General features: G+C 52.2%; 1 protein-coding gene across 1 annotated transcript in view; it reads left to right on the top strand.

Moving 5' to 3' along the window:
- The window catches only part of Galnt17 (polypeptide N-acetylgalactosaminyltransferase 17), a 145,154-nt gene that overhangs the window by 93,710 nt on the left and 25,197 nt on the right, over positions 1-26,247 (top strand). Inside the window, exon 6 of the mRNA XM_042688088.1 lies at positions 6,988-7,105. Within this exon, the coding sequence (XP_042544022.1) occupies positions 6,988-7,105 (118 nt within the window). The remainder of the gene's footprint in view (positions 1-6,987; positions 7,106-26,247) is intronic.

Raw genomic sequence — 26,247 nt, 5'->3', positions numbered from 1 at the left:
CTGCCACACTTCCGTGCAGTGTGGTCATTAATAATCCGCCAGTTTCTCCTCGTGTGCATGAGTATTTGCAAAGCTAATTGCTCAATCAAGAATTCATTGGTTTTTTGTTGTTTGTTGTTGGTGGTTTTTTAAAAAAAAAACTGTTAAAGTTTGTCCACTGGGTTTTTCTAGGAAAGCCTAAGAAGCATAGCTACTTATTCACTGTATATAAGCTGTTATTTTCCAGTCAAGGTGAGCTGTGAGCGGCGGTGTAGATGCACTGAACTAAAGATCAGCTTTGTGATTAGAAAACCCAAGGCACAGGGTGTATTTGACTGCTCTTCTGCACTGGTGGTTCTCACCACCTTGGGCTAACCATCCCTTCATCCTCCCACCCCATCAGCAGTTGCTTAATGAGGGGCTTCTGATGAATGAGCCGGTGCTGGTGGCTCATGCCTGTATTCCTAGGTATTCAGGAAGCTGAGTTTGGGAGGCTGATGGCTCAAGGCTAGACAAAGTTTCTTAAAGAGATAGACTCAATGTTACCCAGGCCTACACTGGGAAGGGAGGAAGACTGACCCTACCTCCAAAGTAACCAGAAGAAGATAGAGGCTGAGGCATGGCTCAGTGGTAAGAGTGCCTGCCTAGCAAACACAAGGCCGAGTTCAAGGCTTAATATGGCCAGAAAGAGACTTAACAGAAAAGATCTCCATTTTTCCTAAACTGTGGTCTGGCATAATACTGCACAGCAGCACTTAAGGGCAGGTGGTCAGCACTGATTATATGAACTTCCTAGGGCTGTGTCTTCTGGACATGCATGGAATTGGGATTTTTTCACAGGCTCTTTGGTGGCTCCATAGGTTCATGATCAATGGAGTGGCATTATCCAGTGGACCATTTCCAGTGATGGAAATGTGCCTTTCAGAACCATCCAATATGGTGGCCACATGCGGCTCTGTGAGCACTGGAAATAACTGAAGTCTTCACTTTATTTTAGAATTTATTTACTGGCCTGCTTGTTTGTGTAGAACTTAAGATTTAACCCAGCAGCTCGTGCTTGCTAGATAAACACTCCACCACTAAGCCTGAGGTTGATTTTTATTAAAATATTTTTAAACCAGTCATGAAGGTGCATATTCCTGTCATCTCAGCTCTTCAGGAGGCTGAAGTAGGATTGTGAATTCAAGGCCAGTCTAAGCAAAAGTAAAGGCAAGACCTTGTCTCAAAAGCATAATAAAGATCTGGGTCCTGGGGCAGAACTCAAATGGTAGAGTGCTTACAATAGTGCTGTGAGGGTTGTGTAGGGAACAGAGGGGAGCAGAAGTCTAGCAGGTACCTGGGATATCATTAGTGCTCATGACAAGAGCTTGCTTCAGGTAGGGTCCAGTGGGGTTGGTTGGATGGATGGATGAATGGATGGATGGTTGTTTGGTTGGGTGGATGGATCAATGGATGGCTGGTCAGATGGATACATAGTTGGATGGATGGATGGTTGTTTCGTTGGTTGGATGGGTAGATAGATGGTTGGATAGATGGATGGTTGGTTAGATGGATGCATAGTTGAATGGATAGATGGTTGGTTGGTTGGTTGGTTGGATAGATGGATGGGTGGGTGGGTGGATGGCTTTGTGCAGGACTACCAATGGTGAGAGCATCAGAGGGAGCTGGAGGTTGGGGCCCTTCCTTCACCGCTTGATTGATGCAGACCAGAGCTGAGGACAGGAAAGGCCTGTTCCCTTCTGTTTCTCTGAGCCTCCTGTTAGTGCCTCCAATCAGAGTCTAATTTTACAGCACTAATCACTGTATGGCCTAATCTAATCAAAATCTAATCAGGGGAGAGGTTAGACTCTGTCCTTTGGGGCCTTTGTCCTCACGTGGCAGAGCAGAGAATAGAGGAGGACATACTGCTGAGGGAAAAGGAGAAATTGCTTGTGAGGGAGTTTCGGGTTGTGCACTAGGTGGGGGCATGGGAGGGGGAGGGGGCTGTCTTACCTGTTCCCTGGGCCCACTCTGGGTGTTTCCCCCGAAGTGTGGCTCCTCACTTGTGGAGAGGAAGCCCTGCTACCCTCTGATGGCCCCCCGTGCCTCTGCCATGTGGGTGTGGATTGTAAAAAGTTCATTTCTGAGCTGGGCCTCAGTGGCTCAGGCCTATCATCCTAGCTATTTGGGAGGCTGACAGTGGGAGGATCGCAGTCCAGGCATACTCCTAGACATGGAGTCGGGGTAGTGTGCACCTCAGCTCTGCCCACCAGCCCCTGAGGGCAGGGAGTGAGTAAGGGTGGAACATACTACCACTTCTGTTTTCCCCAGGACTCAGACTAGACACTGGGAAGCGTTTCCCTGAGTGAACACGTCCTGTTATCTGTGGGGAGTTATGTAGATCTCTTGGTTTAAACATGCTCCCAGAAAAGAAGGTGAGGAATGGAGACGGGTGACCAGGAATGAGACACGGGGCTGCCGTGTCCTGAGCCGCCGCCTCTGCCGGAACCCACAGGGCAAACACCAAGTCAGATGTATGAGGAGATCCATTGGCGCCGGTCATATGACGATCTATGCTTGGTAATGTGTTGGGTTTTTTTTAATCCCCCTAAATTTCTGGGTCCTGTAGCTGGTGATTTGGGGGGCTCTTTGTGACGGCCATAGAGCAGGAGGGAATTTCTCTTCCAGCCGCCTTGCTGCCTCCTCCACTCGTACTCAAGAGAGGCACTGGCCTAGAGGTCGCCTTAGGCTTCAGTTAGAGCCTGTGTTCCACCTTGGCAGCCAGGAGGCAGAACGCTGTGCCTTGATCACAGATGTGCTTCTAGAAGCTTCTGTCTTGGGCCAGCTGCCATCAGCCCCCGGGCTCTGGAAGGGTCCATGAGTTTGCTTGTGTCGAGTTGCTTTGCATGTGTTTTGCAGAGTCTGTGTCTCAGGCACACAGAAGAACCCAATCCCCTCCTTGTGGGTGAGGACCCCACTCCGTGCCACACCCACTCCCTCCCTCCTGCCCCCGGCTTTCAAGGTGGAGGGCAGCCCCGGGTGCTATCCCAGTCAGAGGAGCCAGGCGCTCTGGTTGCCAGTTTGTCTTGGTGCTGTTCCTCGGGGTCATGGGGAAGGTCATGAGGGACCACACAGATTTTGTGCCATCCAGGAAGATGGAGGAGGCCCTGCTGAACAAGCAGCAGGTTTCCTGGAGCTTGGGATTCAGAATAACTAAAAGTTTCCATCGTCTGCCTCCGAGAAAGGAGCAAGAGCAGATGTCGGCGGCCATGGCCTGGTGTGGATCTTGGGCAGAGCGTCCCTACCCTGTGGCCTGAGCTGTCACCCAGGTCCATGCCCCTAGTGTTTCAGGACATCAGGCTCAAGGTAGAAAGCCTCGGGGACGAAGGTGGCACCACAGAACCGGATGCCATCCCCACTTCCTTGTGTCCTCACTGGAAAGTTAAAACCACATAGAGACCATTAGAGTACCTCCGTCATCCGCCGTCCACGTGAGGAGGCGAGCATGGCGGTGTCTCCCATGCACCTCAATCATCTACTGGGAGGAAATGATGGGCCTGTCCTTGTCCCTCCTGTGCTGGGAAAGGTGACGGGGGGGGGGGGGGGGGGTGAAACCCTTCCTCCCAGGTCACCATTTCTTCCCCTCTGTTAGGAAGACAGATGCCATTTCTGGGCCAAGTGTCAGGACCCAGCAGGGCTATTTAGCAACTGACCTGTTTGGTTGGTAAACATGAAATATTTCTGCACCTGAGGCTGATTCCCCACCCCCTTCCAGGTAATTTAATTTGTAAGAAATAAATGTGCTTAATTTCTAACAGTTGGGAAATCTGACTCCACATACTGTCAATTAAAGCTGTGTCTCTAACACCTCAGCCAGGCCATTATCAGGGCAATAAAAGTCCATGGATTCACTCTGGCAGTGCATTTTATGACTCAACTGGTCGTCCTGACCATCAGTCTCCTCCAGCACTTGGCTGTCAGATATTAACGAGCAAATATCAGCCACGGTGGGAGCTGTAGCTCAGTGGTATCTATTCTAGAGCTTTCCTTCCTCTTTCTCTTTGTCTTCCTAACAGTTCTCATGCACAAGATAGCTAAGCAGACACTTGAAAAAACCACGTGTGCCAAGTATGTGCACCGTGCTTTCACACAAATACTCTTCAGAGGGTTGTCTGCAAATCAGCCTCTTGGAGCCTAAAGACAATGTGATTAGCAAGAGGGAAATGTGTTATGCTGGAGGAACTGCTTATGGAAAGCATCTTCTTCTCGTGTGGATGTGGTCTTTGTTTGAGTAAAGTAAGCCGGGGCAGAATCTGTCAGCTCTAGCAACTTCAGTCCTCACTGGCATTTTCTACATCTGTGAAAAATCCCGGCCTGGGCGGGGGGAGAGAATGTGAGAAAGAGAGGAGGGAGGGAATAGGGAGGGAGGGGAGTTCTTTTTTTCCTCTGGAAGGAGAAAGGAAGCCATGTGATTCCAGGCACACCACTCTGCATTCCCAGGAAGTGGTGACTTGGGTGTGGGTTACTCCTGGCCAGTAATCCCTGGCTTAGCTGCGGTGTGCCAGCCGACCATCCACTGGCTGTGAGGCATCTGTGTGCTGACCATGGTGCTGTTTGGTTTTTTAAGGCAGGGCTACTTACCCTTTGGGTGTTTCTATGTAGAGCAGAGGCAAATGGGACTTAGGGTATTAAATGATAGCATTTTGCCAGTGGAGAACTCTGCACCCACTGGACAACTCCTTCCCCCAAATTATATTCTTAGTGTTAAGTAGGTACCAGTTCCCCAAAATTGTCCAAGGGGGGCCTCCTATCCCTCCTCCCTGCCCCACCCAGTGCCAGGGCTCTGAGCCGTAGCCTAGCTGAGCTGGTTTGGCCCTGGGGGCAGGATGTGGCACCCAGCGCCACGGGCTACCCCTGGCTCTGCCCTCCTTTGCATGAGTCCGTGCCTGGCCACTTCACTCGTGCTGTAGTTTGTGTCTCAAATGTCCCACAGAGGCCTGGGTTAATATAAGGCTTGGTCCCCAGACAGCTCTGTCGGGAGGAGCTGGGACCTGGGGGATGGAACCCGTGCAGTGGTCTTGAGGTTATTGGGGGCCTGGCGGGGGGGGGGCCTCGATCCCTCCCCTTCTTCTTTGCTCTCTGGCCAGGAGTGAGTGGTTCTGCCCCCCCCATGCTCTTCCCAGTGGCCTTCTGGCCCCCAGCAGGGGCCTGAAAACCTGGAGTCTGACTATAGATTGGAGCCTTCCAAATCATGAGCCCAAACCAACCTCTTCTCTTCATAAGGCAGTCCATTTCCGAGACTTGTTACAGTGACCGAAATCTGACACAACCTCTCAGCGTGGTCTCCTGGCCATCTGGCTCTGTGGTGGGGCATGGCATGGTCCCGTGGCTCTGTGGTCAGGTGCAGTGTGGTTTGTGGCCACGTGGATCTGTGGTCAGGTGTAGTGTGGCCATGTGGTGGTCTGGCTAGCTCTTCCATGAAGCCTTCTCAGAAGAGAACAGGGCTCAGATCAGGAACTCTGCTCTTGCCCTATGCCTCTGTGTCTTCGGGTGGCCTGATCTGCTTCTTTGCATTGGGGCAGTGCGTGGAGCGTGTGCTGTCTGCTCACCAGTCTTCCTGTGCTAGGCAGTGTGGGATCCAGCCTCACTGTCAGCTCTGGCTCCTGCTTCCTGAGCTCCCGAGTCTTGTTCAGAAAGTCCTCGTCTGTGTGTCCAGAAGCGTTTCTCCAGGCTTTCCTGTAGTCTCAGGCCTTTGACCTGGATGAGGGCCTCTGAGCTGTGCTGGTCTATGTGCAGTCCAAGGCACGGGGAACCATTCCAGCCTTCTCCCCGTGGATGGCGCTATCTCTCCTCATCCTCCCTGTGTGCCCTTGCAACCTGTGAAGAAGGCTGGAGCTGTGTTCTGTGGGTTGATCTCTGGATCTTCCATTACCATGGGTCTGCATGTCTGGTTTGCAGTCGTATCATGCTGGGCTTGTTACAATAGCTCTGCAGTCTAACTTGGAGTCAGGTATTGTGTACCTAGGTGACACATGCTGACACACTACTTTGTACAGCAAATAGACAAGGGTGCTTTGTACATGGTTCTGCTCAGTAAGTGGTGGCAGTGATGATGATGATAATGGTGATTGTCATTATAATAATAGTGGTGGTGATGATGATGGTGGTGGTGGTGATGATGACAATTAATTACTATGTGGTGCTTGAATGGAAAAGTATATCTTGGTTATTAGAAATAGCCAAGTAGCACTAGAAACATGGCTAGACATGGGTGGGTGCTGAGGAAATCAATGTGGTATCCAGGGTGATGATAAATCTGGAAACAGAGGCAAAAACAGCACAACAATAGTTTGTGACACTGTCCAAATGTGTGACTGGACAAGACACCAGATCCTATCTCAAAAACCACTGGAGGCGTGGTTCAGCAGAGGAGCACCTCCCTAGCAAGCATGAGATCCGAGTGGAAACCTCAGTACAGAAAAACACAAAGCAGCTTCTCCCCACAGAACATGGAGTCTGGCTCCCGTGCCTTCCATGCCTCCTCTCCAATTCCCCCTCACACTCCACATGTTAAATCTCCTCTCCTTCATGGGCAGAGAGCAAGCCTGCCTTGCCCTTCATCTCTAGGATTTGTGGGGCCTGCTATGGACTCACGTGGTCTGTCGTGGCCTCGTGAGCCTGCTGTGGATTTGTGGGGTCTGCTGTGGACTCATGGGGCCTGCCGTGGGCTTGTGCGGCCTGCTGTGGACTCATGCGGTCTGCAGTGGACTTGTGGAGTCTTCTGTGGACTCATGGGATCTGCCATGAACTTGTGCTGCACAATGAGAATCACATCTACCAGTCCTCATCGCGTCGGTGTCCTGAGAAACCAAAGGCTCCTGGCCTTACAGAGAACTGGGGATGGGGACCCAGGGTCCCTGGGAGACAGGCATGGACCAGCACTTGCTCTGGGGAAGCCGAGGGCTGCTGTTGGGCTTTGCTGAGCTTAGCTTAGCTTTCTCTCTCTCTCTCTCTCTCTCTCTCTCACAGGACGCCTGCCATGATCGGCTGCTCCTTTGTGGTCAACAGGAGATTCTTTGGGGACATCGGCCTGCTGGACCCGGGCATGGACGTGTATGGTGGGGAGAACATCGAGCTGGGGATCAAGGTTAGACTCCTGACTGATTTGTGTTCACTCACCAGCCTCATCGTTTAGCAAAACAAGTCTCTCCTAGTTTGACTGCCAGGCATTCGGTCACAGCTATGCTGAGTAGCAGAGGCAGAGGCTGCCCCCGACATTCTGCCCCGCACCCTGGGCAGAGCACCACCGGTCTGTACGGGTGCACTGCTGCTTCCTCTCATCGGGAGGGGCGCTGGTAAGTGACTCCAGTGCTCCTGTTGGCTCTCGGTGATGGCTGCCTCTGACATGAAACAGTGTCCTGTAAAATGTCCAGGAAGTGTTTTTTGTTTTTTTTTTTTATAGAAAGTGGCATTGCTTCTCACTGGATGTGGTGGCTCACGCCTGTAATCCCAGACATGGAGGAGGCGGAGATTGAGATGGTGGTGGTTCAACACCAGCCTAGGCACAAAGTTCATGAGACACCCCATCTCCACATGCATTGTCTGGGCACAGTGGTGAGAGGTGCAGGTAGGAAGATTGGCACTTTAAGGCTGGAGGTCCTGTTTGAAAAATAGCTAAGGTAAAAATGGCTGGAGGTGTGGCTCAAGTGGTAGAGCATTTGCCTGGTGGGCACAGGACTCTTGAGTTAGTCCCCAGTACTGCTCCAAAAGGACTATATTTGACTTGGTGCTATTTTATATTCCTCAGAGCAACAACTAAATGAATTAATAAATTCAGGATCTGGAATTTTATCTTCAGTTCGTGAAAAATACTAGACCTCTCTGTCACTGTATGCACACAGGTATAATCTCCGTGAGGCAGACACCTGTGCGCGCGGTTTTATTTAGAAGGAACAGCTTGTGGAGATGCCTCTCTGGCCTCTGCCTCGGGGATTGTGACTTGTGATTCCATAGCGGCCTGGTGTGCTCCACTTGGCCGGTTTATTTTTGCTGAGAGACAGGCAGAGCCATCTGTGATATTTCTAACCCTTCTAGGACATGGTTTGTGGCTTCTGGGTTCCTTCCATACTTAGTTAAGATATGTCTTGAGTAGAAAGACTTTCTGTTTCAAGGGGAGAAAAGCCTACAAGATGACTTGAGGCGCTTCTTGGATGGCAGGCAGCTGGTGTGTGGCAGACAATTGATGGGGTGAAGGGATGCAAAGCCTGCCAGGCCTGAGGAAGCAAATGGAAGTGACATGGAGAAGTTCATCTTCCTCTACATAGGCTGGTCAGCGACGATGAAGAAGGCATGTGAGAGAAACACATCTCCATGTTAGGAGGGAAAACAGTTCTCCAAGGGAGAAGAGACAGATTGCTTTCTAGCGATGGGGAAAGCTCCCATGGGCTTGGGAGAAGGGAAAGCCTCGTCTCTGTACTCTTGGCCAGTGGCCAGTGCCCTTCCCTTCCCTACTGTGCCATTACTGGCAGATACCCCTGGACACCTCAGGGAGACTGAGGAACAATACCATCAGACCTTCAGACTGTCAGAGAAGGCCTGCACCTGGCCCCAGCATCCTTTCCTAGGAACCCCGACTCCCATGTACATGGTGCTGGAGTCCTCCTGAGCCCAAGGCTCTGAGGGGCAACCCTGCTGCCACTTGACAGCACTCAGCTGAAAGGAAGGAGGGTTTGTTTCTACTCGTGAGTTCAAAGGTTTCTGTCCATGATCACCGGCCCTGTCCGCTCATGTCTGTGGAGAGACTGTCATGGCAGAGGGCATGATGAACTGCCTCCCTCAGGGTGGACAGGAAGCAGGGGGCAGAGGTAGACAGGAAGTAGGGTGGGGTGGGCAGGAAGCAGGGGATGGAGGTGGACAGAAGTGGGGTGGAGATGGACAGGAAGCGGGGCGAGATGGGCAGGAAGTGGGGCAGGGTGGGCAGGAAGAAAGGGTGGGGTGGACAGAGTGGGGGGGGGTGGGCAGAAAGCAGGGGGTGGAAGTAGGGAGTGGGGTAGACAGGAAGTAGGGCAGGGATGGACAGGAAGTGGGGTAGGGATTGGCAGGAAACAGATGGCAGAGGTGGACAGAAAGCAGGGGATAGAAATGGACAGGCAGCAGGGAGCAGGGGTGGGCAGGAAGCAGAGGGTGGAGATGGAGAGGAAGCAGGGGTATGGAGGGCGAGCTAGACTGGAGCGCCCTGGGGTCCTACTTTGTTCCCCTCCAGCTGCCAAAGTTTGAGTCCATCCATGATTGGGCCATAGGTTTCTTGTGGTCAGGGCCCTATGGTTAGGGCCCCTGGGGCCTGGCCTCTGTGGCATCCAGTGTCCTCTGAACCTCTCAGCTGTGGGCTGGGCCTTTCCCCTGCACCCGAGGCCCTGGCAGTGTCCACACTCGCGCAGGAGGTGTGCAGGCCCAGCAGCCTGGCCTGGGTGGCCTAGGCCTCTCCTGGACAGGGGCTCTCATAGGTGAAGGCAGGTCTGAGACTCACTGTGTGGCTTGGCCATGTCCTGGGGATGACAGGCCAGGGGGTGGGTGTGTGCTTAAATTCTTCAAAAGCTGAGGGTGATCGATGGCGTCACAGTTCAGGACACTACTGGACCAGGTGTGGCTACACATGTGCCCCAGAATGTGGGCTGCCATGCTTATGACCCGAGTGGGGTCAGCATAGCATTCCTGCCACCTTGCTTGGCTCAGTCCCACTGAGCTGAAGACCCGGAAGTTCACCACAGATCAGGCCTTGGGTGTCTGAGTAATGGATGGCCTCAGCCTGGAGTCGAAGGCTTGCTTCTTCACATGGTTTCTTTGTACCAAAGCCTTCTGCTTTTCGTGGGCTCCTGCCACACTAGCTGTGGCCCTCCTCTCCTCCTCTTCTTTGTTCTCTTGTCCCTTGCTGCAGCTGGCTCTGAGGAGCTCAGCCTTGACTCCCCCCCCCCCCCCCATGCTTCCCACCCTCCCTCCTCTGAGCCAGCCATTGCTCACTCAAGAGCCCTGCAGCCCTGTCCTCTCTCCAGTAACTCGTGGGCCCTGGTGTGCCAGGTGTAGCCACTGCTGTGGTGTTGAAGATGTCCCTGCCAGGGGCACCGCACCAGCTGCACCCATAGCTCCTATCTTCCCTATCTTTGGCAGTGCTGGGGTTTGGAACTCCAGGCCCTGCTAAGCACTTGCTTAGCAGGCACTCTCTTCACAAAGCCACGCCTCCAAACTGTATTTTTTTGCCCCTTATTTTTGAGGCAGTTCTTGCTTCCTGCCCAGAGCATGCCGGGGTATACCCAGCCTGCGCCATGGTGCCGGCCCTTCTGGAAAAAGCATCTTGTGCACTTGTTTTCTCCCAGGCTGGCCTTGAGCCTCGATGCCCATCCTCTCTGTCACACACACACACACACACACACACACACACACACACACACACACACACACGAGCTAGGACATTGGCATGAGCGATGGGTGCCCAGCCTGCTTTTCATGTTCACTGCGGTTCAAGGTTCTCGGCCGTGCAGGAGGGAGCTGGAGAAAGCCAGTGTCAGCTGTCTCTGAATGGTACCACGCCACCTGGCTTCTTATTATTAAAATATACCGCGTCCTCTTAAAGGACCTCTTGGAGCGAGTTCATGTGCGCGTGAGACAGCGGAGCCCTGGAGGTAGCTTGGGAGGTAAGGGAGAGGGGTTAGGGGTGAGGCATGTTGTGGGTGGGTGTGAACCTGACAAAGTGGAACTCCTGGGAAAAATTTAAAAAAGAATGGCCTACCAGCATTACATAGACAAAATCAAACATGCATGCACGCATGCATGCGCGCGCACGCACACACACACACACACACCAGCAGCCCTTCCTCAAGTGACCTTTCCACCAGCCAGCCCTGGATGGTGTCAGGCGTGGTGGGACATGGCTTTCTTTGTAGACTCTGTGAAACTCAGGACCATGGGCTCAGGAGGGCTGGGAATTCTCCCCATGTGGCAGAGAGGATTTTGTTTCTTTGTTTCCCCCTCTAAGCAAATTGGGAAAGGAAGAATTCAGTCAGCACATTTTCCATTCATTTCTTTCAATTCTGCCTGTGATTATGGAAGATTTTACACTTGCACAAAAATAGAATATTATAATGAACCCAAATGTACTAATCACTGAAGCTCAACAAATGTCAACATTTTGCCATGTTTCTTCTTTCCTTTTCTTTCTTTCTTTTTTTTTCTTCTTTTTTTGACTGCTTCTTGGCTTTTGAAAAGCAAAGCCCAGACATTCTGCTTACAGATACTTAACATATGAAGACTTATTAAACATAATCTTGACAGAACTATACATTAGCAGAATTTAATATTCAAGTCATGTGGTTCTCAAAAATATGTCTCAAAATTCTGTCATATTTTCTTGAAGAAAACCATATGCTTTTTACAGTTGGCACGTTCAGTGGGGATCTGCAGCCTGGCCTACCCTGGCTTGGTAACCGTCCAGAGTCTTCAATCCTCATTTCCCTCACCTCCAAGGTCTCCTGATACTCGCTGGACAAAGCAGATGTCCCAGAGAATTTGTGCCATCTGCGTTTGCCAGATTGATTTCTCTTGGCGTCTTTAACTTGTTATTACCCTTTTCTCTAAAATGTAATTGAAATAATTTGATCAAGAAGACTGACTCGACACAGCCCTTTTCCCTCCATCCTTCGTGTGTGTGTGTGTGTGTGTGTGTGTGCGTGTGTGCGCGCGCGCGTGCGCTCCTGGTGCTTGCACTGTCCCTAAGTTTTTTTTGTTGTTGTTGTTTTTAAGGCTAGTGTACTTGAGCCACACCTTTACTTCTGGCTTTTTGGTGGCTAATTGGAGGTAAGCGCCGGGCTGGTTTAGAACCACAGTCCTCAGATCTCAGCCTTCTGAGTAGTGAGGATTACAGGTGTGAACTACCAGAGCCAAGCCATTCTTCTTGCCCCCCCCTTACCCTCCCCCCTCCTTCCTTTCTTCCTTTCTCCCTCCCTTCCTATCTTTCTCTCCCTTCCTCCCAACCTCTTCCTACTTATCTCCCTTCTTTGTTCCTTCTTTCCTCTTTTCCTCCTGCTTCCCTTCCTCCTTCCTGCTTTCCTTCCCCTCACCCTCCCTCCTTTCCAGAACACCTAGATGATTCTATGAACTTCCCTTCCGCTGGGTGTCCGCCTGTCCTGCGTGCAGAGCTGTTGGGCTTTGCCTTTGGGCTCAGAGCTCGGCCTAGCTGATGGGTGATAAAGCCTCCTCCTACCTTCACCTGATTAATGGCTGAGAATGGACATCTATCACCTCATTTGCAGCTGCAGAACAAGGATTTGTACAAGTCCCGGTTCCTTCGCTCTGCATTTACGAGCTGAAGCTCTTGTGCGAGGCGCCCTTCCCCCTCGCCTGTCCAGGCTCCCTGCGGCGTGGTTCAGACAGGAAACGTGGGGAAAACGCGCCCATCGTTCCTTTCACTTAAACATTTTTACAATGAGGTGGTTGTCGTGGTAACTGCCAAAGATGACCAGCAAGGTGACCAGGGTAGGTTTCTTCTTCCTGATAACACTGTGGAGTCAAATTTACACACACGCACACACACACACACACACACACACACACACACACACACACACACACGTGTTCCCATCCTACGACTGCTCTTCTCCATCCACTCCCCCTCCCTCAACCCTTCCACCCTGTCTACCGTTTTCTGTCGCTCTGGGCTGTTGATTTCTGGCCCTGAGTCCAGAGCCTTGGGCAGATGGAGCCACCCCTGTGTTCCCTGCTGTACCCGACCGCTCTCACTAAAGTCCTGGTTCTGAGCCTGCAGTGTTCTCCTGAGGCTCTGGGGAGGGGTAGGCCATGCCCATGTGCGGTGCCAGGGTGTGGAACAGGTGTTTTCCTGCTCAGAGAGCTTGGGGCCGTGGAAGCATTCCTCCACGCCACTCTTGGAACTCGTTTCATTTCTCATGAGTAAATACCTAGGAATGGAACAGTTGGGAAACAAGGCAGATGGATGTTTGGCTTTTTTACAAATTATAAATGGTCTCCGGTGGGATTCCCACTCGCCAAGCCTTTGTAGCGTTGATATCCTCAGAACTTAACAAACCCAGGAGGCTTGAAGTGTTATCTACCCAGTGTGTGTGTGTGTGTGTGTCCTAGGGCTTAAACTCGGGGCCTGGGCACTGTCCTTGAGCTGGTGCTCTGCTGCTTGAGCTACAGCTCCACTTAAGCTTTTTGGTGGTTAATTGGAGATAAGAGTGTCATGGACTTCGCTGCCTGGACTGGCTTTGAACAGCGATCCTCAGATCTCAGCCTCCTGAGTAGCTGGGATTATAGTCATGAGCCACAGCGCCCAGCTCCCATGGGGTTTTAACTTCAATTTTCTTGAAAGCTGACAATGCTGTGCGCCTTTGTATTAATAGCAGTCGCTTCGTCTCCTTGTTCAAATGTTGTGTTGTTTTTTATTGTTGGTTTGTAAGAGTTCCTTGTGGAGAGGATTCCTTTTCCTAAAACTCTACCATGGATTTCCTTCTCTGGTCTGTGACTGCCATTTCCTTTTCCTAAGCCTTCTTGTAGAGACTTTGAAGTCTGTCTTTTACAGTTAGGTCTGTATCTGTAACAGCTCTGGACATGACACAGGAGAACATCTGGAGATGAGCAAACCTCTCTGGACCAGGCACTGAAATTCTATTCATAACTAAAGAAAACTGGATAGCTTGGATTCAATCCAAACGTACTGCTTCAGCTCATGGGAACCACCTTCAATAAAGGAGTAGGCAACCCCACAGATGCAGGGCTGCACGCAGCAGGAGGCACCGGGGTCGGACTGGGGTCAGGCCCAGTGCTGGCCCAAGTACCCCACACTCTTGGTTGGGGGCCTGGCAGGGTCCTGGGAGGCTGCCATGTCAGGTTCTAGTAGGATCTCCGCCCCTACCCCCCAAGAGCCTCCCTGGAGGGGCGGGGCGTAGAGAGTGGTTAGGTGCCACCGAACTAGCTCGGCATTGTCGTTTTTGAAAGGATCCAATTGAACGGGCCGGCGTGGAACTGCATCTGTCTGTCATCTCCAGATATCCCGAGCGCACGGCTCCCACGCCACACCAGAACAGTCTCAGGCGACTGCATCATCTGCTGTGATTTCCGTCTCATCTCAGGGCACACAGGAATTCGCATGGCCCAGTGAGTACCACAGGCAGGGTGACTCCCGGCTCAGTGACGTTTCTGATTTCATCAACAGTGTAATACTTGACTAATTAATATAATCTCACGATCTGGAAGTGGGTGGCACCTGCTCACCCACCAGTGAGCACTGTTCAATATCTGCTCCAAAACCATGAATTGTGAAACAGAAAAGTAAGCACCATGCTGGGGAAAAATAAGAAGAGGAACTTACTGGAAACACTAGACGGCAAAGAAAATAATAGAAAACACCCTCAGCAGGGTGCCCCACACAAAAATCCAGACTCACTGGTAGGTTTCCAGCCTCAGACCGGAATTGACCATTTCTTCAGGGAGTTCTGGGTCCTTCTAGCTAGAAATGGTATGGAGAGACCAAAGTCTTATCAGGAAGCGGGCTAAGTACCCCCTGGTTATCACTCAGCTTAGATGACGCTGAAGAAATGCACATCGTTACTTCCTACTCAGGCTCAATCATAGCTCCAGTTCAAGTCTGTGACCACACGATCACAACCTTGGATGCATGTGTGCTCACCGAAAGTCCTGGTTCTTGCTGACATCATGTCTTGCTTGCTTTCTGCTACAATCTATAAACAATACTTTCAGTAGTGGAATACCAGCTAGCAGGTTTTCCGATGATGTTCAACACTTCTTTGTGGTTTGTTTTGTCCTTAGTACATGGTCCATCAAGAATGTTAATTCGGGGCTGCGAACGTGGCTCCGTGGTAGAGTGCTTGCCTCACCTGCATGAAACCCTGGGTTTGATTCCCTCAGCGCCACATAAACAGAAAAAGCCAGAAGTGGTGCTCTAGCTCAATGGTAGAGCACTAGCTTTGAGCTGAAGAGCTGAGGGACAGCGCCCAGATCTGGAGTTCAAGCCCCATAACCGACAAAAAGAAAAGAAAAAAAAAAAGAATGTTGATTCGGCTCTCTATTGGGTGATCTTTTTTTTTTTTTTTTTTTTTTTTTTGGGGTCTGGTCGTGGGGCCTGAACTCTGGGCCTGGGTTCAGCTCAAGGCTAGCGTTCTACCACTTGAGCCACAGCGCCACTTCCGGCTTTTTTCTTTTTGCTTATGTGATGCTGAGGAATCGAACCCAGGGCCTCATGCATGCAAGGCAAGCGCTCTACCACTGAGCCACCTTCCCAGCCCCTCGGCTCTCTATTGGAAAGTGTGTGTGATCATTTTTCTCCGTGCAGTTAGACCACTTCTTTAGTGTATGATATGGGAGTCTGAATGGTCAGGGTCATGTTGTCTTTCCTTTTTACGGAGACTACAGGTCAGCTGACTGAGTTCAGTGGTCCTCAGTTCTAGCTTTGCTTTATTCAGTGCTGGTGACACAGGCACTTCCGGGCTGAGCCATGCCCCCGGCCTGGTCTCAGCATTTCCTCGCCTGCTTGGCATCCGAGAGGCCTCTGTGGGGCAGGGTGACATGAGGGCACTGCACGGCCGACTCACCAGTGGCCGTTGCTCTCTCTCCTCTCTCGAAGTCATTGCTGTGAGCATGAGGCTGCACCCCGGGTCATGGCACCTGGCACCTCCCAGGGGGCCTGCCCCCAAACATGGCAGCTTGTCACTTTTTGGTGAGGTTTTTCCTGTGAGGTTGGGAGACCACAAAACACCCAGACTACAGCAATGTGTCAGAGCCACCATGAGTTCTGAGGCTGAGCCAGAGAAGAGAAGTAGCTTGTGCAGACCGGAGTCCCTGAGGCTCTGGGAATGGGATGGTCATTTGAAGACCACCTGCCCTGACTGAGGGGGCAGAGAGCCAGCCTGGCTGTGCACAGAGACTGCAATAGTCACTCCTGATGCTACTCCACGGATGAAGACGTTGGGATGGATGGAAACCAAACAATCTGCCTGTGGTATTACACCCAAAAAAACAGAAGCGCCAGGGCCCAGCCCAGCCCCACCGGAGTCTGATATCTTATAGGGGTTCTCATCTACTGCTTGGAATCCTCATTCCCCCAGGGTGCTTTGTCCCTACTGTCTGGTAACCATGGCAGCACGGCAGCTCCCAGGTGTGTGGGGCTGGGATGCTGCTTGTGTGGATACTCACCCCACACAGTTCCGCCTGCACTGGGCAGCATGCTCGAAACCCTTACACAGACACACAGACAGACAGGGACCAGTCCTGTCCGAAGAACTCACACCACGTGCCAGCTCGTAGACAAGAGCTGTAGTTATGCAATAAACAGAAAAATGTGTTTGCAGCACCATGAAATTGGATTTCCTCATCCATAAATTGTGTTATATTTATGCCTCAGTTATAGTTCAAGGAAGCGCACGGCCATACTGATATTTTTATAAATAGTGTCTAATGTATTTCTATTAAAGGGAGATATATTCTCTGTGCTGAAATGTGCTATCGTAATAGCCAAACCATTTACTCTCGCGCTGGAAAATTGTATGCTTTTTCTGTTTGGGATTTCGCTTGCCTGCTCCTGGCCCACCAGATTTATGGTAAGTGACTGTGTGTGTGTCGGAGAGGCCCTTGTAGGAGACATCCATCCACACGTGCGGCTCCGAAGTGTTCATCTCCCTGGGGCTGCACACTTGTTTGATGCTCTGTATGTGTGAGGTCACATTCCCATCATCCTCTCTGGTAGGGAATGGGTGCTGGGAGTTGTGGCTCTGGATTTGGGGCCTGGAATGGGTGTCCAATATGTCTCCAGTCATTGCTCCATTGTCTTAGAAAGACACCTGCAGCTCAACCCGCCTGGGGTGTGCTGTGTGGCATGTCCTGCTGTAAGGAACAGCCAAAGGGTCCCCAGTGGCTCCGGCAGGTTAAGAACCACTGAGTAAATGGGTCAGCTGGGAGCCCGTCATGAGCAGATGGGTCACCTGTGGCTGCTCAGCCTCTCTGCCATTGCGTATGCTGTTGGGGCTTCCACAGGAGAAATGGTGCAATCTGAGGGCCCCTTGGGTGTTCACCTGCCAGGCAGGCCAGTGTCACCTGTCTTGGACCCATTGAGATGGGCTTGTCTGAGAACCATCAGAGCCAGAGGAGGGATCTCAATCCAGGTCCTGAGGAGCCCTACCTGCATGTGGAGGAGTCTGGATCATTACTGAGACAGGGATGTGGGATGCATGAGCAGAAATCTGGGCCGCACCTGGCAGGAGAATTAGGTCAGGAAGCCTAAGGGGTCTAGCCAGGACCTGTGGAGACAAACTCCAGAGGAAGATGGAGTTCACCTGCTGCCAGGGTATCCACACGGGCCATGGCCTCTGCCTGGAGCTCTCCTCCCCTGGGGCTCTTCTGTGTTTGTTACCTCACTGAAGAGCTTGCAGGGGACTGGGAACTGGTGCTGGGAGCTGGGAGCTGTCCTTGAAGATGGTGGGCATCAGTGGCTGACATTATGGCAGAAGGTCTTCTTTAACTCACTGAGCTTTGGGACCTGAAGTTCTGTCTGGCTGTCTGCTGGTGGATCTCCCAGTCTTGCCATGTGGCAGCAAAGGCTCCGGGTTGCACCTTTCCAATACAAGCCTGCGTCATGGAAAGTGGAAGGGCACTGCATTGAACAATTCTGCGTATTTAGCAGTAATTAGTGTCCTTCCCTTTTTGAAAACCCAAGGGCGCTGTGCTTTGCTGACAGGGAACGTCTTGCCATTTGTTTGGATCTAGGAAGAGTGGGAAGGATGCAGTTGGTTTTCCAAGGTTTCCCAGAATTGCCCCATGCTGGGGACCAGGGGCCAGTGCCAGTGGTGGCCTAGTCTAGAGCTGGGCCACACTGGACCCTGGCTTGGCGAGGAGACTCTGTGGGCCTCAGGCGTGGCCTTCATGTCCCTCATCTGCCACTTCAGCAAGGCCAGTTCCATTCTTTCTAGAATGGGACAGGTGGCTTTGTTGCCCACAGGACAGGACAGCCCCTGCTCTGGAGACTTGCCTCTGGAGACAGCCGGTTCCCTTGGTCAGTAGGGTGCATGTGACACGTGTCGAATGCCTGCATGGACCTCGTGCACGTGACACCCGGCAGCTGTGTCTGTGGCTTCTCTCCCCTGGCTTTGGAGGGAGAGCTTTATTTCCCATGTGTTTGGATCCTTCTAGATGCCTGTCTAGAAGTGAACCCCCCAGGACCATTCTATGGAAGCATGGAATCCTCTGGAAACACCTGGAGTTTGATCAGTGAGTTTCCATTGAGCATCTCCAGGACACTGGCCCTGTGGAGTGAGAGGCTCAGCTATTGGAGCGGAGGGTCTCGCTGGGGTCAGACGATGCACAAGTCAGCACACCTGAATTGGCAGGAACAAATGAGGAACAACTGGAAAGTGGCCAGGGAAAGCCTCTTTCAGATCTTTTTCTAGTGTCCCAGCGCTAGGCTGGCTGGGCTGGCTAGGCTGGGCTGGGCTGGTTGGGTTGGGCTGGGCTGAGCTGGCTGGGCTGGGCTGGGTTGGGCTGGGCTGAGCTGGCTGGGCTGGGCTGGGCTGGTTGGGCTGGGCTGGGCTGGGTTGGCTGGGCTGAGCTGAGCTGAGCTGGCTGGGCCCAGAAGCTCAGATGACTCACTGTCTCCAGCTGACCGTGCAAGGCCACCCGTGGCCAGCCTCTCACACTGGCTGAGTAAATCAGTCCACTCCTGATCCCCCTGGAGGCCATCTGAACTGACTTCTCCCATCCACAGGCCTGATCTTTTCAGGAAGGAATTTAGTGACCATTCCTAGTTGAAAACTGAAGACTGCGACTCGTGCAGCGCTGTGGTTTGGCTTATCAGTTTTCCTCCACAGGAGCATATGTCCAGCTTTGTCACCACAAGTGCGCTATCGAGGTGCCCGGATCAGAGGGGATTCATGCTAAGGTGAAGTCAGAGCCGAATGTGCTGTCAGGAGCCAGGCCTGAATGCAGGCCATGGTGGCCTGGGGCAATGGAAAGGGGGCTCCTTGTGCCCAGCCACTTCCTCTCTGCATGACTCTGCTTCCAGCACCCGTGGGGTGGTGGCTCAGGTCCCCAGCAGGAAGTCCCTCCCCACACCATCCAGAAGTCACAGAGCCAGGCGACCAGGGCTGAGACCCAGAACCACAGACCAACAAATCCCCTGACCCTGAAGTCCTTCATGTCAGGGGTTCAGGGTTCTGTCACTGCTGGGGTGGGGGCAGGTGTGACATCAGGAGGCGCTGGGAGTTTGCATTGCACTTTGCATGGCAGCCACGTGCCCCAAGGGCCACGTGCCCCAAGGGCCACGTGGAAGGTCGAGGGGTACAGCAGGGTGAGTGGCTGCAGATGGTACACGGACCATGGGTGTCTCGGTGTGGATAGCAGCCCTAGCATCATGCTCTTCATGTCTGTGGCTAAAATTAGCTGTGACCCCAAGTCCTGCTTAGAGACAAGGCCGTCAGTGGCAAGCTGTGCTGCCGAGCTCCGGCGGGTGTGGGCTAGTTAGCATTCTGTGGAGGTGCGGTGTGCTGGGACTAATGAGCTTAATTCTAAATGATCACTGATGGCGTGCGAGCATGCCACTGTGCCAGCACCAGTCAGTCGCCGGGGACGGGACCCTGAGGGCTGGAGGCCGGAGGTCGCTGGTCATTATCCCCTTCTGGAAGGACAGAAGTTGCCTGGGGCTCTTTTGTTTCCTTTCATAGGAACGTGAATGTGTATATGTGTATACATATGTGTGTGTGTGCATGTACACACATGCACATGTAAGTACTGGGGCTTGAACTCAGGGTCTGATGTCTTTTCTTGGCTTTTTCACTCAAGGCTGGTGTTCTACCATTTGAGCCACAGCTCCACTACTGGCTTTTTTTTTTTTTGGTAGTTCACTGGAGATAAGAATCTCAAAGGCTTTCCTGCCCCGAGTGGCTTCAAACCCAGATCTCAGCTTCCTGAGTAGCTGGGATTACAGGCGTGGCCACCAGCACCTGGCTTTCATCTGAGCCTCTCTAGCCCACACTCTCAGCCATGGACTGTGCAGGAAGAGGAGCTGGCAACACTCGGTCTTCTCTCTTGCTGCCAGTCCCCACAAATGACAAAGATTCTTCTCTTTTTCTCTGCTTTTGTTTTTTTCTCCTGGTGAGAGAATGGGATTTCTACTCTCTGTGCTAGCAGAGCCCCAGAGCACAAGCAGGGCTCCCGCTGGGGCGAGGGGTAGCCACAGCCAGGAGGTGGGTGAGTACAGCACCCTCTCTCCTCTGCTCAGATTCCAGGACCCCTTCCTCCCCTCTCCATGCCCCCCCCCACCCCGGCCCTCAGGCTTGCTCTGACTCCAGGCCAGCCTGGGCTGTTGGTTCCAATTAAAAAGCAATTGCATTCCCAGCAGGTCAAGGCTGCATCCAAAAATACAACATGTTCAGAGAAGCCTGATCTTTTCTGAGAGGCCGTTAGACCGTGAAGGGCGCGATGCTGCCCATGACTGCCCGTGGTAGCCAGCGGAGCACACTGCCACGGGATACAAACGCGGAGGCTCAAAGAAGAGGTCAGAAAGGCCAGCGACCATCTCCTTGGGGATCATTTGCAGATGTCAGGAAAGGAAGGTTTTCTGTTGGTCAGCTCTGCCCCCTATCCCAGCACGAAGCCGCCCCTTGTCAGAGGACACACAGGCAATGACCTTTTTCTCCAGGCAGCAAGAAAAATGAGCCACAGCATTAAGGGGAAAGCAAAGGCGGGTGAGCAGCCATCGCCCAGAGAAACTGTCACTGCTGCTGCCTGCCAGGCCAGCATTGTCACCGTCTGCCACGAACAGACGCCTCTGCTTTCCAAGAGGACCAGTGAGTGCAGAGAACCAAAAGGAACATTCTAGAACATTACATCCAGTCCTCCATGGTGGGGTGGTTGTGCCCAGTGGTCTTCATAGAGACCCTCCACCCTTGATGGATCCATAATTTCAGAAAAATTGGGGATTAAAGGAAAAACAACCTCATATCACTGAGCCAAGAAGCCTGCTCTGTGCCAGCTCCATTCCCTGTATGTAAGACCCGAGGCTGAGCCTCTCTAGGCTCTCCTTGCAAGCTCAGACAAGCTGATTTTATTTTTAGTCCCAGTTGTCTGAGATTTTATGCTAAGGCCATTCAGACTTATCCCCAGCAAAGTTAGGATTTCAAAACAAACAGAGCCATGCATGGTGGCTCAGGCCACAAGCTACTCAGGAGCCTGAGATCTGAGAATCACAGTTCAGAAGTTCAGAACTCAACCAGAGCAGAGGAGTCCCAGATACTCTTATTTCTAATTAAACAACAGAAAAGCCTGAGTTGGAGGTGTGGCGCAAGTGGTAGTGTGCCAGTCTTGAGTGAAAAAGCCATCAAGAGCAGGAGGCTTTGAGTTCAAGCTGTACACGCATGCCTCCCCCACATGCCTGTGCTCACACACACGCAGCATGGCCATGTGCTCTCCAGTGATGGGGGTCTTCATTGGGTCACCTTGTTTCTCCTGTGGAAAGCACAGGGATGTATCCACAAGGTCAATATCCATCTCCTACTTCGAGTTTTCCTTGAGGAATTAGATTTCAGTTTGCTACAGGGTGGGGCATGGGAGGGCGCTGGCTCTAGATGCCTGTGACTGGCAGGAATCTTCTAGCACCTGGCAGTGCTGGATGGGGAAGGAAGAGGCTATGTCAAGGGCTGAGTTTTTGCGAAGAGCCCATGGCAGCACGAAGCCAGAGCCTCCAGTAGACACACAGGCGCTGTCCGTATTAATTTTAGGCATAGTGGTTCCATGGGGAACAGATCCAGGCTGACCTCCGACCTGCAGTCTTGCTGTGCAGCCCCATGTCTGGCTCCTCACTTCACTGCTTCTCCGGCCTCTGACTGATAGCCAGGCCAAGAACAGGGTGCACCCCATTAAGAAGGTCAGCTTAGCCGGGCACTGGAGCTCACGCTTGTAATCCTCACTGCTCAGGAGGCTGAGATCTGTGGATGGAGGCCAGGGCAGGTAAATCTGAGAGAAGCTTACTTCTAGCTTACCAGCAAAAAGAGCTCAAGGCCCTAAGTTCAAGCCCCAGTGCTGGCATAAAAACGAGGGTGGGGGGGGGTGGAGGAGGTGGAGCCCAGCCCACCATGTGACAGAGCATGGATTAATCTCCTAAACCACGTAATCAGGCACCAGGCTCAGACTCGGGCCCAACTCCCCCTGGCAGTTCTTCCACACCACACCAGAGCAGCCCAGTGCCATCCACTCCGGAGGACACTGGCTGACCCCAGAGAAACCTAGCTCCAACCTGTGCACTTCACTGTGCTTGTTTTTCACAATTTCTTCAGGCCACTCCCACCCCAAGAGCCATTTTAAAATCAGGCAGAATTAATGGGGAAGTGAGGGGGGGCGGGGGAGGGAGGACTGTCAGAGCAGGATGCTCTTGGTGCGTGCTCTCTGCCGACCTACGCTGGCTCCTGCGGCTGTCACTCTTTTCCCTTCAGGCATCAGAAAGCACGTGTTCCACCCTTCCGAAGAATAATAGCAGGGCAGGTTTATTCCGACTCAGTTCTCCTCGGCTGCAAATTCCTACCACCCTCAGGCCAGATCGCTGCCCATGGAACAATGGCCTTTGTCTGGATGGTAACTGGGGACTTAGTTCACAACACTAGACGCTGATTGGGGGCCAAGATCGCAGGGCTGCACTTCGTAACAGCTCAGTTAATTATAGGCTTATGTGCTATATTCAGAAGCAGAGATGAGACATGTGCCAAGCCCCTGTTTTAATTGGATCCTTACACGGAGTTTGAGCAGAGTATTAATCCAGCCAGAACAATCCTGCTACTTCCTTTCTCTGAGCCATGTTCCTTTCGTTCTCATTTGCCTTACATCTGGGCTTCCGCAGGATGAAAATCCCTCTCCTCCTGTGTACTCGAAGTCTCTGTGGGATTACAACAGGGAAGGTCTGAGTCGATTGTCTGCATCTGTGTAGCTTCTTAGCAGTGGAGAATAGGGCCTGGCATGTCAATGACCTTCAAGAAAACTATACAACAAGCAAATGAATGGATGGATGGAGGCGAGTGTGGATGGACAGGTGGGTGAGTAGGTAGGTAGAGGGTGGGTACATTTGTGTATTTGGTTGGGAGGATGGGTACGTGGGTGAATGGGTGGATAAAAGGATAGATGGGGAAGTGGATGTGTGGTTGGATGGACAGATGGATGAGTGAGTGGATGGAAGGATGGATAGAGGGGTGAGTAGGTAGATGGAAGGGTAGATAGGTGGATGAATAGGTGGATTGAAGGATGGATAGATGGGTGAGTGGGTAGGTAGATGGATAGGTGAGTGAATGGGTAAATGGAAGGATGGATAGATGGGTGAGGGGTAGATGGAAGGATGGATAGATGGGTGAGTGGGTAGATGGAAGGATGGATAGGTGGGTGAGGGGTAGATGGGTGAGTGGATAGATGGAAGGATGGATAGGTGGGTGAGGGGTAGATGGAAGGATGGATAGATGGGTGAGTGGGTAGATGGGTGAGTGGGTAGGTAGATGGATAGATGGGTGAGTGGGTAGATGGAAGGATGGATAGGTGGGTGAGTGGGTAGATGGAAGGATGGATAGATGGGTGAGTGGGTAGATGGAAGGATGGATAGATGGGTGAGTGGGTAGATGGAAGGATGGATAGGTGGGTGAGGGGTAGATGGAAGGATGGATAGGTGGGTGAGGGGTAGATGGAAGGATGGATAGGTGGGTGAGTGGGTAGATGGAAGGATGGATAGATGGGTGAGGGGTAGATGGAAGGATGGATAGGTGGGTGAGGGGTAGATGGAAGGATGGATAGGTGGGTGAGGGGTAGATGGAAGGATGGATAGGTGGGTGAGGGGTAGATGGAAGGATGGATAGATGGGTGAGGGGTAGATGGAAGGATGGATAGGTGGGTGAGGGGTAGATGGGTGAGTGGGTAGATGGAAGGATGGATAGGTGGGTGAGTGGGTAGATGGAAGGATGGATAGGTGGGTGAGGGGTAGATGGAAGGGTGGATAGGTGGGTGAGGGGTAGATGGGTGAGTGGGTAGATGGAAGGATGGATAGGTGGGTGAGTGGGTAGATGGAAGGATGGATAGGTGGGTGAGGGGTAGATGGAAGGATGGATAGATGGGTGAGGGGTAGATGGGTGAGTGGGTAGGTAGATGGATAGATGGGTGAGTGGGTAGATGGAAGGATGGATAGGTGGTTGAGTGGGTAGATGGAAGGATGGATAGATGGGTGAGTGGGTAGATGGAAGGATGGATAGATGGGTGAGTGGGTAGATGGAAGGATGGATAGATGGGTGAGTGGGTAGATGGAAGGATGGATAGATGGGTGAGTGGGTAGATGGAAGGATGGATAGGTGGGTGAGTGGGTAGATGGAAGGATGGATAGGTGGGTGAGTGGGTAGATGGAAGGATGGATAGATGGGTGAGTGGGTAGATGGAAGGATGGATAGATGGGTGAGTGGGTAGATGGAAGGATGGATAGATGGGTGAGTGGGTAGATGGAAGGATGGATAGATGGGTGAGTGGGTAGATGGAAGGATGGATAGATGGGTGAGTGGGTAGATGGAAGGATGGATAGGTGGGTGAGTGGGTAGATGGAAGGATGGATAGGTGGGTGAGTGGGTAGATGGAAGGATGGATAGGTGGGTGAGTGGGTAGATGGAAGGATGGATAGGTGGGTGAGGGGTAGATGGAAGGATGGATAGATGGGTGAGGGGTAGATGGAAGGATGGATAGGTGGGTGAGGGGTAGATGGGTGAGTGGGTAGATGGAAGGATGGATAGGTGGGTGAGTGGGTAGATGGAAGGATGGATAGGTGGGTGAGGGGTAGATGGAAGGGTGGATAGGTGGGTGAGGGGTAGATGGGTGAGTGGGTAGATGGAAGGATGGATAGGTGGGTGAGTGGGTAGATGGAAGGATGGATAGGTGGGTGAGGGGTAGATGGAAGGATGGATAGATGGGTGAGGGGTAGATGGGTGAGTGGGTAGGTAGATGGATAGATGGGTGAGTGGGTAGATGGAAGGATGGATAGGTGGTTGAGTGGGTAGATGGAAGGATGGATAGATGGGTGAGTGGGTAGATGGAAGGATGGATAGGTGGGTGAGTGGGTAGATGGAAGGATGGATAGGTGGGTGAGTGGGTAGATGGAAGGATGGATAGGTGGGTGAGTGGGTAGATGGAAGGATGGATAGGTGGGTGAGTGGGTAGATGGAAGGATGGATAGGTGGGTGAGTGGGTAGATGGAAGGATGGATAGGTGGGTGAGTGGGTAGATGGAAGGATGGATAGGTGGGTGAGTGGGTAGATGGAAGGATGGATAGGTGGGTGAGTGGGTAGATGGAAGGATGGATAGGTGGGTGAGTGGGTAGATGGAAGGATGGATAGGTGGGTGAGTGGGTAGATGGAAGGATGGATAGATGGGTGAGTGGGTAGATGGAAGGATGGATAGATGGGTGAGTGGGTAGATGGAAGGATGGATAGATGGGTGAGTGGGTAGATGGAAGGATGGATAGGTGGGTGAGGGGTAGATGGAAGGATGGATAGGTGGGTGAGTGGGTAGATGGAAGGATGGATAGGTGGGTGAGTGGGTAGATGGAAGGATGGATAGGTGGGTGAGTGGGTAGATGGAAGGATGGATAGGTGGGTGAGTGGGTAGATGGAAGGATGGATAGGTGGGTGAGGGGTAGATGGAAGGATGGATAGGTGGGTGAGGGGTAGATGGAAGGATGGATAGGTGGGTGAGGGGTAGATGGAAGGATGGATAGGTGGGTGAGGGGTAGATGGAAGGATGGATAGGTGGGTGAGGGGTAGATGGAAGGATGGATAGGTGGGTGAGGGGTAAATGGAAGGATGGATAGGTGGGTGAGGGGTAGATGGAAGGATGGATAGGTGGGTGAGGGGTAGATGGAAGGATGGATAGGTGGGTGAGTGGGTAGATGGGTGAGGGGTAGATGGAAGGATGGATAGGTGGGTGAGGGGTAGATGGGTGAGTGGGTAGATGACCGGGCAAGCACTAGTGATGGAACCTCAGGCTTTGCCAGTAGTGACAAGTGATCAACCAACCCATAGCCTTCATTTTAAATTTGCTTTTATAAGACAAAGTCTCACTAGTTGACCAGACTTCCCCAAACATGATTCTTCTTGCTTCAGCCTCATGAGTAGTCAAGATTAGAAGCATTCACAACCAAGGACAGCTACAATCTTAAAAATGATGGAGGGGGCTGGGAAGGTGGCTCAGTGGTAGAGCGCTTGCTTTGCATGC

Source organism: Dipodomys spectabilis, unplaced genomic scaffold, assembly GCF_019054845.1.
Source record: "Dipodomys spectabilis isolate Male_0828 unplaced genomic scaffold, ASM1905484v1 ptg000112l, whole genome shotgun sequence".
Classification (NCBI taxonomy): Eukaryota; Metazoa; Chordata; class Mammalia; order Rodentia; family Heteromyidae; genus Dipodomys; species Dipodomys spectabilis.
The sequence above is the reverse complement of the archived record's forward strand: the minus strand, read 5'-3'. Positions and strand labels throughout refer to the sequence as shown.